At 53.1% G+C, this 13,758-nt stretch overlaps 2 protein-coding genes across 2 annotated transcripts in view; one reads left to right on the top strand and one right to left on the bottom strand.

The window, feature by feature from the left end:
• SMIM35 (small integral membrane protein 35) overlaps positions 1-8,988 on the bottom strand; it is a 62,399-nt gene extending 53,411 nt beyond the window's left edge. The window contains exon 1 of the mRNA XM_032868607.1: positions 8,945-8,988. Within this exon, the coding sequence (XP_032724498.1) occupies positions 8,945-8,951 (7 nt within the window). The 5' untranslated portion in view covers positions 8,952-8,988. The remainder of the gene's footprint in view (positions 1-8,944) is intronic.
• Positions 193-13,758, top strand: part of TMPRSS4 (transmembrane serine protease 4) — a 33,354-nt gene continuing 19,788 nt past the window's right edge. Inside the window, exon 1 of the mRNA XM_032868606.1 lies at positions 193-258. Within this exon, the coding sequence (XP_032724497.1) occupies positions 256-258 (3 nt within the window). The 5' untranslated portion in view covers positions 193-255. The remainder of the gene's footprint in view (positions 259-13,758) is intronic.

A 13,758-nucleotide genomic window follows, 5' to 3' on the forward strand; every position in this document is an offset into this window, starting at 1 on the left:
TCACCCACGTGGTTGTTTTAATCAACTGGCCCCGAGGTCCCCAAATCACTCCTGGAATACAGCAGTGGAGGCGGCTAGGGTGCTAAGGGAAGACGGATGCCAGGCATGTGGGACCAAGGCCTCTTCTAGCCAGCACTGCCCCAGGACCTCTGACCTGCTGGCCAGCCAGGGCCGGATCCAAGGAGGCCCACCTCCTGACGAGCCACCTACCTCAGTTCCAGCCCATAGAGAAATCTGGAAGATCACAGAGCCAGCATGGTGAGTGTGGGGGCCCTCTGGTCTGAATTCTGGGGGAGGGCAGGTCTCCCATAAAGGGCCCTTAAAGCAGCCTGAGAATTTTGTAACACCTTCCCAGTTAAAAAAAGAGGTCATACCGCATCACCCCCACATTCTGGCCCTTACCTATCTCAGTACCCACCTGCCTGACCTCCTCCTCCACCCTTGGCCAAAAGCCCCTGCCACAGCACCAAGGAAGCTGGGACCCAGAGACCAGGCCTCCCCTCTCTGACTACCCTCCTAAATCCTGCCTGTTCTTTCATCCAAGGTCTCCTGATCTGTTGTCTGGAGGCTGGCACTATTTTGCCAAGGGCAAGGGGCTGTCATGACGGCCCTCTGCCACCTCCTTGGGGAAACGAACTCCTTTTCTTCTTAAAGCAAACAATGGACAGCTGCCTCAAAGCAATCCAAGGTGTCTGTGGACACCCACTTGGTTTCCTTCTGGGCCATGCCCTGTATCCTCCTCCTCTGAACACCTAGAGCTTCTTCACTGAGTTGGGACAAAAAGAATCAATCATATCTTTCGAGGACACCTGAGGACAGGGAGGGGAAGAAATAAGGTCCGGGTCTGAGGTGCAACTTGGGGAATCTTCCTTCTCTGATTGCTGGCGAAGATGCTGCAGCTGCCAAAAGACCAACACAAAAATGACAGGGGAGGGAAGGAAAAGGAAGGGAAGCTTTCTGTCCAAGGGGAACAGAGGTGATGGGCTAAGGTCCCACACGCGGTGGTCTCCTGACTCCCTGCCTGAGCACTACCCATGACACTCCCCTGAAAAGGCTGGCAAAACTCTAGCCCCAGTGCTGGGGTAGCTGAGGGTCAGGAAGGGGAAGGGCTTGCCTGCTACTCTGTAACTTAGCCAGGACCAAAGTGCCAGCTTCCCCCAACCCCATCCAAGGAAGCACCTAGAAGCCGAGCCTGTGTGCAGGGAAGCTCCATCTTGCTGGGCTCTCAGGAAAGAAGAGGAAGCAGTGCCTACCTGCCTTCCAGGCTGTGAGGCACTTGTTGGTGGCACCAAGGAGACCTGGGTGTCTCCTGAGGCAGTGACGCAGCAGGAGGCAGTTTCTGGGGCCGTTAACTAGAGCACAAACTATAGAATCAGAAGGTCAAATGGCCAGCTTCCTTATGAGCTCCCTTAAGAGACTTTGCTCTTCCTGAGACTTCATTTTCTTCCTCTGTAAAATGGAAACATTATCCATGCCAACCCTGTACACGCACACGGTTGGCAGAAAGACTGGGCTAACAAAGTGAGAATAGCACCATACAAATGCAAGGACATGGGACTCGAGAGGAATCCACTCCAGGAAAGGACCTGTGGGTGGCAAGGCCAACACAGAGTTTCACCAGCCAGGGAAGGAGGCAGGGCAGGTGGACACACTGTGCAGGGGGCCAGGCCTGAGGCCCCCGAGGCAAGGCAGCAGCACGGCCCGGATCCCGCGTAGGACCAGGGAGCTTCAGGCCCCTGAGCTAGCCATTAAGCCACCTGTGCCTAATAACCCAGTCACTCCCTCTAATGAGGCTGGGACAAGCATAGCTTCCAGCCCTGGGGAGCAGTGAAACAACACATGCCCAGGCCTAGCCCTCCCTTCCCTTACCCCTCCCTGCCTCCTCTCACCCCTGCCAGCCCCGCCCTGGACAGACTCCAGTCCTGCACGGTTGCTACCTCATAGCAGTGGCTCTCTCTTGAGAACTGGGCATGACTGGGTGGGCCCACAGAAAGCAGGAGCTGAGGAAGGCCCTGGGCAGAGGTCTGAGCCCAAGCTCTGTCCCCAAGGAGAATGCGTCCCTTGTGATCTCGGCTGCAGCTGAGCCCCAGAGGGAAGCCTCCCTATCCTGGTTTTGACTCCTTACTGCGCATGAGGCCCCAAACATACCAGAAGCCACCAGAGCAGAGTGTTAAACACCTGAGGTCAGTTCTGGCCCAGATGCTCCCAAGGAAGAAGGTCCTCCTTACCCTCTCCCCCTTTCCTTGACAGCTGGTTCAGCCCAAGGGGGTTGCTAGGCTTGGCTGGGCTCAGGAACATGGCAGGTCAAGCAGGCCCACCTGTGGCAGTGGGGGGGTCTGGGAGCACGGACAGGCCCACCTCAGGCTGAGTCAGCAGCCCACTGGGCTTTGGAAAGACCCTAGAAGGCAAGATAGGCAAGGAAGGGCTAGGTCCCTGCCTGCTCCCCTTATCCCCTCACTATCTGGGCAAGGGGCTCGATGCTGTGACCCCCAAAGTAGCTCCATCCACCTAACCATTGAGTCAGCCCCTATAACTGGCCAGCCGCCAGGCAGGAAGAGGGGCAAAGGGGTACAATGCCTACTTTCTGCCCTGCAGCTTCCCAAAATCCAGAAGGAGGATAGCTCCTTCAGCAAAGGATGGTGAGAGAATGTGGCAAGTCTAATGCCAGGGAGGACTGCAAGATACGCCTAGAGCAGAGAAGGCAGGGAATTCTCTCAAGGGCAGTCAGGAAGCTATCCCAGAAGAAAGAGGACTTTGCACTGGACCTTGAAGGATGAGCAGGCTCTCTCTGGGCAGAGATGGCAGGAAGGGTATCCCAGGCAGAGGGAACAGCATGTGAACAGTAAGAGTGACAGTGTGGGGGAATGGGAGGCGCTGTGGCTGGAGCGGCGAGCACCAGTGGCAGAGAGGAACACAGCTGAGGGCTGGATCTCCCAGGGCAGTCGCACGTCCCGACATCCAGCTTGGGTTCAGGGTCCCCCGCCAAGCCACAGAGCTCAGTGGGCCCGGACAGTGCCCGAGGAAAGGTGCTCCAGCGGTTGCCGGAGTCTCACACTCCAGGTGGAACCATGTCCAGAAGTTGGTACAGGCCACCCTTCCCTACCAGACAGAGCAGCAAGCATCCAGCTCCAACCATTCATTCATCCCACAGCATGGGCCACGGGCGTCCTCTGTGCTGGCTCTAGCCTTACAAGGAAGAGAAAGCAGACACGAGTCCTGCCCTCATGGAGTTCAGTGTCCAGAGGGGTGGAGGGCAGGAAGGGACAGTCACACAAACTCACGGTTAACTACTGACACACGTGGTGTGATGAAACACACCAGGAGCTGTGAGAGCTCGGGCAGGGACATGGCCTTGTCAGGGATCGGGGAGCCTGGGCTGCACAGCCCAGAGGGTGGGGAGAAGGGCCTGTTCTGGACAGAGTGAACAGCAGATGTGAACGTGGAAGTACATCCCCCAGACCCCCTTCCACCTCCCAGGGCCCTTCCCCTGCAGCCTTTGGAGAGAGCCCAGGCCCGGCTCCTGACAGGGGGTAATGTCTAGAACTCAGGTCTCCTCCATGCCCCTGGCCTCTCTCCCTCCAGCCTTCCTGGTGTATGGCTGCAAAGGCGAGCAGTCACGGGCAGCAACCACCCTGCACTCCCTAGCCTGGTTCTTTGACACAGCCTAAGAACATCTGAGGAGCTGATTCCAAGGGCAGGGGCAGGGGTAGGGATGTAGTAAGTGGGGAGATGGGGAAAGAGACAAAAACAGGACTCAGGAACCCTGGACAAACCTTCCAGCCTGGGAAGGCAGGAGACACATGCTCTCAGGCCTGAGAATCTGCATTTCAGATTTCCCAGCCGTTCCCCCAGCCTTCCCTATTGATCGGATGAAAACATCTACTCAGTAAAACCCCTCAAATTCCCACGCAACGGTTCCCCAAGACAGTGAACCCCACCCCACAACCTAAATTGCATTTATCTGCTACAGTTCTGTCTAAATCTGTTGCCGCCAGATGGTGAGCTCCTCAAGGACCGGGTCTTGTCCACCTGTTGGCCCTAAACCTAGCACAGGGCCTGGCACACAGCAGGTACAGGATAAATATTTGTGAGCAAACAACAAATAAATGATGAAAGACTGAATTCCCACAACCAGCTGATTTATCTGACACTGATAACAAAGTTAGCCAAGTCCAACTGGAAAAGATCCCAAATTCTAGCAGAGTTGTTACCAAGGTGGGGTGAGAAAGGGATAGGCCTGAGCCTGCCTGGAAGCCCCAGGGAGGGGAGAGAGAGAGAGAGAGAGACTGAGCAGAAGCAATGTGGCAATCCCCCCGGTACGTGCTTCCCTCCACCTCCCAGCCTACAACTCTTGACAATCACAATTGCAGCAGAGAAATTAGTAAAAAGGGCTCAAAACCGCAACACCCCTCCCCTACCACTCCCTCCCGAAGCAGCTGCCAGTTTCCCGGCATAATCCACATGCAACCAGAAACTCTCCTAGGGTAGCAGGTGAATGGAACGCTTGAGGGAGAGGGAAAGAGACAGGTGGCACGTGCCTAGCATACCAGCAGTCTCCCATCACGACATGTCCTGCACACCTGTCTGGCCAAGCCCACCATAGCTCCAGGCATTTCCTGTGATCTCAATTTCCTCCTTCATAATATACGTTCACTCATACAGCATGTGTTCCTTAAGCATAAACTGCGTGCTAGGCATTGGGAAGAGGCCTGAAGATTCAGAGAATACACACAATCAGAGCTCTCAGTTCCATGTACTCCCAGATGGAACAGAGTTTCCCCCACCCCACGCAGGGCAGGCCACTTGCTGCCCCACGGATGTCCACACAGAGAGGGTAATGCAGCTGAGGTCACCCCTCCTCACCTCCGTCCCTTTCCCACCCTGACACTGGGGCCTCCATTCCTATTTTGGATCCCCAGGGAGGCAGGCACAGCCAGGCTGTTAGGAGCATCTCTCTTGGTGGGTACGACTCCCTGGTGGTCTAAAGAGAATGACAACAGCAACATCTTGTCCCTACTGAACGCAGCAAATGCAGCATTTTGCTGCTTGAGAAGCACATTCACAACCAGAATCTCCCTGAATCTTATACCAACTCTTGGAGACATCACGCTCCTCATTCCACAGATGAGGAAATCCCACGGCACAAGAGGTTGAGGACTTGAAAAGATCATTCTGCCAAGAGTCAAGACAGGAGCTCTAAGCTCAGACTTCAGTATCAAGTGCCCAAAGTTTCCATTATGCCCTCCTCCTCCACCAAGATGTGACCCCATAGACCTCAATTGGAAACTAGACCTTGAAACTGAACTTGCACTAGTAACTACAGAACCATCTCCCTACATAGAAGCTGATCTACTTTATAATATAAAGTGTGCGTTGAATGAAGACTGTACAGCTGACACAGCCAAGTGGAGGAAAGATGATGTCCTTTCTTCCAGGAGACTTCATCCCTCACTAGCCTACCAAAGATCACGAGGAGGAAGTGAACACACAGACAAGAAAAACCAGTGGGCAGAATTAACTGAGACTTTCTCAAGAAGACGAAGGAAGTTTCATATCCAGGGCTGCTTAGGGAAACAACCCAAGATGCCATGAGATCATTAAGGATAGAAAATTGATTTAGAAGGAGGAAATGATAATTAAATGAGGCCTAGGACTAGTCTCCTCTGTGGGAGGGGGCAACAGATGCTCCAGGCTAACAACAAATAAGCTCTTCCAAGTCACAGACCCTCAGGAAAGGACCTTAGAGGTCTTCTCAAAGTAGTCGGTATTTTCCCCAAAACTATTTTAGCCTCATAGCCCACTGACCACTGAAACCTAACACAGAACACCCATGTGGAAAAGAGCCTGGGACCGCCCCCCCACTCCTGTCCTGCTTCCATCCTCTTGTAGCAACCTCAAAGGTCTCCACCAAGTCCCCTGGGATGCCAGAAGGGATGCCCCTTCTCTGGCCTTGTCCTGGTCTATCGTGGACAGTTCTACTCACACACCTTCTGTTGCTTAGATGATCTTCCCTTCCCGAGAGAGAGAAAGAGAAAAACAGACAGACAGACAAGTCTTTCTGTAATGTCCCCCACTGATCCTCAGCAACCCTTTGGCTGCATCCTTGAGATGTCCCTACCCATTTTAAAGGACCACATTTGTACTACCAAAGGTCTCTGCTTCTCTGGCCTGCAGCCTCCTCCACTTGTTCATAGAGAGGTTGCGGAGGTCAGGTGACATCATCTCAGGACCCCTAACTGCCCTGACCCCTCTCAGCCCAGAGTGCTCCAGGGCCCAATTCCCTCCTGAGGACAGGCCCCTGGCCCTGGGAAATCACACCAACAGCCATCTGTGCAATGCCTGGTATGCACGTGCAAGGCTCTCTGCCAGGCTCTTCCCACAGATAAGAAAGGATTTGTGAGTTTGTGCTATGCCAAGCACTTACTAGGTTCTATGGTAACAGTTACTAATTACTAATAAGAAATAGTAACATAATATGCTTCATGGGCACAAGGCCTTTGCGTTTTTCACTCACTGCTGTATAACCAACCCCCAGAACAGGCTTCACCAAATGGATAAGATAGTCTTATTATTGTTGTTGTTTTTATTATTGGCATTTAGTGCATTCTTACTGTATACCAGGCAATGTGCTAGAGGATATGCATATTCTGGCCTCATTAAGAAGACTTGGAATCAATCAATCGTCTCTCTCTCTCTCTCTCTCTCTCTCTCACACACACACACACACACACACACACACCACACCACACCGGAAATTGAGGCTCCCAGCGGTTGAACACCAGGCCTGAGGCCTGTGCTCCATCCACAGCCTCCTCCAGCCAACCGCAGCCCAGAGAGGAAGCCCTCACGTGGCCTCACGGAGTTATTGGGTGGGCAGGAAAGTGGCACAAGGGAGCATCAGTGATGTCACTGGGCAGCACTAGGTGCAGAGGAGCCGCTGGGCATGGTGGCAGCACTTCTTAAGGGATCCTGAGTTTGGAGTTGAGAAGAGAGACCCAGGAGCTGAGGACGTTTGCCAGGAGACGGCAGCTCTTCGCCATGACAGCCAAGCTGGGTCCCCAGAGGCTGCCTCCCCGGGAGCATGCAAAACAAGTGAGAACACTCCGTCCTGCCCCTGAACGCCACCGTGCACACCCGCCTCGAACGCCGGGTGCTCTTCTGCTCCCCAGCCCTCCAGGGTAACTGGAGCTGAGGGCACGAATGTTTGAATATTCAGGTCCTCAACTCCTCCGTACGCCAAGCCCTGGGTCAGATACACCACGTGTGTCATCTAGATCATCCATACTCACAACCACAGGAGGCAGATCACAATCTACCCATTTTACAGATGACGAAACTAAGTCATTTACCCAGAAACATACGGCTCATAAGGGGCAGAGCAGAATTCAGGCCAGATCTCCTAACACAGAGCTCAGAAGGAACAGGGACGGGACCACCCTCGTATGAGCAGCACAGCTGAGACCCCCCTGAACTGCGAAAACCATCTGAGGGGGACCATGAACAAATCTGTAAAACCAGGAGAGAACCACACAGAGCTCCTGTGGCCTTGAAAAGGCACGTGGTTACTGGCAGCTGGAGCCCCTCCCAGAACCTTTCTCACTCTCCAGTTTTATCATGAACTTGTCACACCCCCTTCCAAAGGTAGAAACATCTCAGGGTCCCAGAGATGCCCAGTGATTTGCCCAAATCACCGTCTCAGCAGGTATACTAGAGTTCCACTTTAGAACGCCAGAGCCCCTCTTCCCTCCACGCCACTTCCCTCAAAGTTTAAAGGACAGTTCAGAACAAGCAGAAGAGAGCGTGATTTTTCGAAGGCGAACAAACTAGGATTCTTTCATAAATATCAGGCCATGCCTTGGGTGGAAGCTCTTTAGTTCAGGTAAATTGCAGCATTTAGAGAACACTCCCCCCTCCCCAAGCTTTAAGATCCAGCAGCCCCTCCTAAAAGCAAACCCCGGAGAGTCCCTGTCAGGCAAACCCCTGCAGGTCGCCTTTGGTCCAAGGGGCCTGACTCCCGATGGCTCTCTCGTGTCCCCTTCAGCCACTGCCCACATGCCACCCTCAGCTGTGCAAAGGAGGTGGGGGACGCATCTTCCTTTCCAACAGACCCTCCTGGGAGGGAGGGGGCTTCACTGACCCCCACCCCAGAGCAGAAAGTTGAGAGAAGTAGAATTGTGGAGAACTCAGGCTGCAGAGAATGGTCTTCCTTCCCCTGGGCACCAAGAGAAGGACATCTGAGGGCTTTGTACGAGTTACAGGTAACAGTAACATTACCCGGAGGCAAGTTCAACTCAAACCCACCACCATGCACCAATACCTCACTCCTGCCCTTCACCTGGGCTTGCCGTGTGACCTGGAGAGAGAAAGCATGGTGACTCCGTGCCTCAGCTTCCCCTTTTGTGGAATAGGAATAGTTATACCCACACCCCCTCCCACAGCCCTACCTGGAGTGGGGAACTGTGCCTAGACACAAAACCTGATCCTTAACGGAGGGCAGCCCACCAGCAGGCTGACAGCAGGACAATGGCAGGCCACCTGACACCTCCTGGCTGCCCCAGGCCCTGCCCCGGAGTGCACTACAATGGGGGTTGAGGTGTTCAGCTCAAACTGCCAACAAGTCAGCACCTCTGTGGCTCAGAAGGTTTCGAGGTCAGTCCTGAAGGAAAACGAGCTGCTGGGACGCCTTGCGCCAGGCAGAGCAAGGGCAAAGGTCCGCCGAGGCCCCGGCACGTGAGAGCTGGGACACCCACCTGTGCGTGGCCCGGGCAGGGGAATGTGTCTGGAGACAGGCTACTCATTCAGAGGACCCCTGAGAGCCAGCGTGATGTGCCATTTCCAAGATCTTTCCATGTACTCAGGGCCAGGCCCATTTCAGGGAAACTCCTACCTGTCCCTCTGCTGACTCACAACCACCGCACCCTCATGGCCCCTCTCCTCACCTTACCTGTCATGGCTGAAGCACCCAAGACAGGAGGCGCCTGCCCCAGCCTGGTAAAGGCATCCAACTGTCCTGCCCGCCCCTGCAGGTGGAGAGCGCACAGCCACCTGCTGTTTGGTCGGAGTGGAGTGCAGGGTCAGGGTCAGGGTCAGAGAGCAGTGAGAGGCCCCTTCAGAGCCACCGCTAAGCACCTGAGCCTGCCAGTGGCCCAGCCCTGCTCTGAGCACCGACTAGGAACAGCATCTGGGTCTCCTGGATCACCAAAGAACTTTCCCCACCCACTCCCCTGGGTTTCCCCCCTGCTGTGTTCCTAGCCTAGGCAACCTAGCTGCCACCTGCCAGGGCCACAAAGGACTTGTTTGTCCCATCACCTAGCAACAGCAGCATCTCTGCCTCTAGGTTTCCCCTGAGGGACCATGGGAAGCCCCCACAGGAGCCCAAAACTGCTGCACACCAGAGCAGAGCCAGAAAGCTTCCTGCAAGCCTCTGCTTTTCTCCCTTCCTTGGCACCCCAGTATCTGAGCTCTGCCCTGAGTTCTTTCCAGAACAAGGAAGCTCAGAGACAGCAGTGCAGAGAGGAAGAGAAAAATAAGACCCAGGGGCAGGCAGCTTGGCAAGGAAAGCAGACAAAGGAACCGGCCAGACTTTCTGTTCCAGTGGCCTCTGTGAGCTGCCACCTCTTCTTCGCCTCATTATGAGCCTGGTGGAGCACCTGCCTGTTTCAACACATGGTTATTAACCCTCTTATCTGCTTTACCATCTCTGAGAGTTTCCAATTACCCTAGGAACCCCGAAATTCAGAGAAGTTGAGGCATGTGCCCAAAAGGCACCAAGCAAGTCAAAAGACAAGGCAATATGAGAACTTACACTCCCCAGGCTGGTTCTTCGTGTCTCTCTGCAGCAAATTAATGCTCATCCTCATTTTAAAATAAGAGCTGCCCGGGGCCTGGGTTCATCCCCCATGAGCTAGCTCTAAACCCAACCAGGATTCTCCAAAATCTGAAATACCAGGACCTGAGGGTAAATAAACAGAGGAAGAAGAAGAGCTGATAAGAGGAAGGAGGGATGCTAATAACAGTGAAGGCCCTGCTGGGCCCAGCACAGCCATGGGCCCTTCCCCAGACAGACTCTGGGATGGTATGCTTACCCTTGCTGATGGAAGACTTGGCAGAGCTAAGAACCAGGCAGAGATGGGTTTGCCTGGGGAGATGGGGAGGGCTGGGGAGATGCTGGGGGTAATCTCTGCATATCAATGGGGAGGGTACTGGGAGGGAATGAAAACAATAATCCACAGAGTCCAAAACCCTCGCCTCCAAGATCTGGCTCTGTTCCTGACTTGCTCTAAGGCCACTAAATCTACAGGAGGCTAGGTCTTCTCTTCTGGAAAATGGGGATAATTTCTCTGGGTAGTTCTGAAGATTAAATGGGACAGCATTTGTGCAAAATATTGTAAGCTCTGTACTCATCCCCAAATGCAGTTGTTAATTGTTTGGCCTCTACACATGAGTCTCAGACTGATGTCTTTCTGTGACCAGCAACCAACTAAAAAGCAGGGAAAGATAATTCTCTAAGTGAGACAGGCCATCACTAGGTGATTTTCAGCCTTCTAAAACCTACCTTCTAACTTCCTCCTCCAGTTGGGCCCTTCTGGGCTCCGGGGGCCTAGCATTTCTGTCCTCCCATTGTAATCCAGGAGCTTCCTTCCCAGATGAACCCCTAGGTCAGACAGGATTTAGGCTGGGCCCATGAGTCAGGGCCCCACAGCTTGACTGAATCAACACAGCAGACAGGCCTGACCCAGCCAGCAACCCAACACCACAGGAAAGCCTGGTGCCTTGGCTGGGCCTGGGCTAGGCTTAGGCTGTGGCAGCTGTGGCCAGGGGCTGAGTTCAAGTTGGGGATACACCGAGACACCTCCAACAAAGCAGGAGGTGCACAGTGGGTGTTTCGTGGTCTCTCAAGCGCCTTCCCTCTACCAACTCTAGGGCTAAGCATTTCCCTGGTCTAGGAAACTAGGAAGTTGCCTGGAATGGTCCCCAGAGACCCTTTGCCTCCCATGATCACGGCATGAACTCACCCAGGGATGGGGGATAGCCAGGTTCCTGAACATTATCTGGTAAGATTCTTACCTCATCTCTCAGCCCCATCTCCCTCCGCTCCCAGCCCTGACTCGGGATGAATTCTGGGCTGAAAGGCAACATAGCTGCTATGCATTTCCGTCCCCACCCTGCTCAGGAAGGTAACTAATACTAATATTCCCCAGTCCCTGCTCATAAACCTCAATGTACCCACCCTCCCTGCCCATGACCCTGGAGGCTTGTGACCTTCCACAGCTCCTCTTCCCAGAAGCTTGGCAACCCATCATGTCTAATCTCACTGTGTTGGAGATGTTTGTCAGAAAGGTGTCAAGAAAGCCAAAGAGCAGGCCACTTGACGGAAGAACTCAGGCAGCATGAGAGTCAGAGTAGAGCACGGGAGGATGGGAGGATAGGAGGTTGACTCCTTGGACCCCTCAGCACAGCCAGGAGACTGTTTTTTTTTTTTCTCTTTGAACCTCAGGGGCACACTACTGGATGAATCATAATCCTGGATCCATGACATTTTCCTCTGTTGGCCCACGCAGGGCCCCCTTGTATCTCTCTAGCTGGTTAGAGGCTTTAACAATGTAGTAAGCCTTTCTAATTCACCGCCCCAAACAAGCGCAGCATCTAACCAGATCTCCTGCTCTTCCACCCACACCCCACAGCCCCAGTCCTGCTGAGGGTGCTAGGCAAGTCTCTCAGGTTTAGGAATTCAACAAATATTGATTCTACGTCTTTGCCAGGCCAGGAAATGTGCTAGAAGCTCTCTGGAAAATAAGCCTCAACTTAAACCCCATGTTTATCATTTCCTAGTTCCTTATGAAAAAGATTCTGTGTTACATGTAACCTTCCAGGGATTTGCTTTTTACTTTAATGTTAAATTACTAATGTCATCCACAGGATTTCGTGGTGCCGTAGCTCATTTGTTTTGACTGCAGCATAATATTCCAATGTGTGAATGACTGTACGAGTCAGCTTCTTCAAGGCTGGCCTGGGACTGAGCCCTGAAACCAAGACATTTTCCTTAATTCTTTCACTCAACAAATATTAAATACCTACTCTGGGGACACCTGGGTGGCTCAGTCGGTTAAGCGTCTGACTTCAGCTCAGGTCATGATCTCAGGGTCCTGGGATCGAGCCCTGCGCCGGGCTCTGTGCTCAGCGGGGAGCCTGCTTCTCCCTCTCCCTTGCTGCTCCCCCCACTCATGCTCATGTTCTCTTTCTCTCTCTCTCTCAAATAAAATCTTTTTTAAAATAAATAAATACCCACTCTGGGCCAGGTCTTGTAGGAGACACCAGGGATGATGAATTACCAATGTGTCACAGTCATTGTAGCTTGTAGTTTTGATGTAGTTTATTTTCTCTGTTTTCAAAAAGGTGTGGGATGTTTTCTGTTAAGCCCTATTCAGTGGATCACAATCAAAAACATATTAGCTAAAGGGGTACTGAGGTCACTCCTGTTCACAGATGAGGAATCAAGAAAGTGCAGGCTGTAAGCCTCTTTTGTTCCCTCTGTGTCTCAGTCTCCAGCATCACGCCAGGCCCATCGAAAGCATACAGTCAATATTTGTTGAATTAATAATAAACAAGAGACTTGCCCTACCTACCTCACTCAACTAATGCAGGCATGTGAGCACAAGCAGACTCAGCGGGAAAGAATGAATTGCTGGGAAAGGGCCACTCAGTGGCTGCTCCTGACACCCCTCCAACCTGCTCCTCTCGCAGCCTTTGCCCCTCAGCAAATACCCTCCTACCTGCTCCATGAAACCCAAGAGCATCCAGTCAGTTGGTGAGCCCTGCTGCTTAGACCTTCCAAGCATGGGTATCTTTCCTCACCACCAGCCTCCTTCTCCTTCCTCCTGTCCTTGCTGGTCTTTATTCTGTCCCTCCAACACCAGGTTTTCTCCTCCCCCCTCCCCCCGGCATTCAGATCTCAGCCCACAGGCCGAGATCTAACCACCCTCGCCCCTTCCCTAAGCCTCCGGCTCTAAGTATCCACCAGGCACTGGCTCCCATCACAGCTTCACTCTACTTGGCATTCATCGCTCCAGCTTTTTTGGCTCACACATGTCTTTCCCTCCTTCCCCCACTCCCCAGCCGCCAGAGGTGAGGGCAGGGCCCAGCCTGGCCTGTCTGGGCAACTCTGCCATCCTAATGCACTTAGTATTTGTCTTTGAATGCACAGCTCCCAGAGCAGGGCCTTGTCAAATAGTTCATTGAATACTTAATTACTTAATGCCACCCCTACTGGTTATCAGACAATTGGGATCCTTTTCAACCCTGAACCTGACCGAGTCAGACAAAAGAATTTGGTAAACTCTTACACAGTGACTGTAGGTAAATTAAGTACTATTGATACTATTATTACCCAACCTGGCAGCCACAGCAATGCAGTGTTATAGGACTTGTTCTCATCTTTACCCTGGAAACAGTCCCCCCTCCAGGCCCTGGAGATGGCAGAGGACAGGGGACTAGGAATGACCCACAGGGCAGAGCCCAGAGTCCACTTCCATTTAACAACATCTCTCTGGTCTTTCCTGGGTACGAGCCCAACACAAAACTCTGAGGGTGCAAACGCCACAAGAAACAAGGATGACTGCCCAGTGGGAAAGTTCTGCAGCGAATGCTGGGAGACCCTGGGAGCGCAGGGAGTACAGTGCACCTGTGTGAGCCAGGCCGTCCCACTACATAGCTCACCTAAACCTCATGGTAGCACTTTGAAGCCAGTGCCACCTTCCC

This window comes from Lontra canadensis, unplaced genomic scaffold, assembly GCF_010015895.1.
Source record: "Lontra canadensis isolate GAN:19392208 unplaced genomic scaffold, GSC_riverotter_1.0 scaffold36, whole genome shotgun sequence".
In the NCBI taxonomy this organism is placed as follows: Eukaryota; Metazoa; Chordata; class Mammalia; order Carnivora; family Mustelidae; genus Lontra; species Lontra canadensis.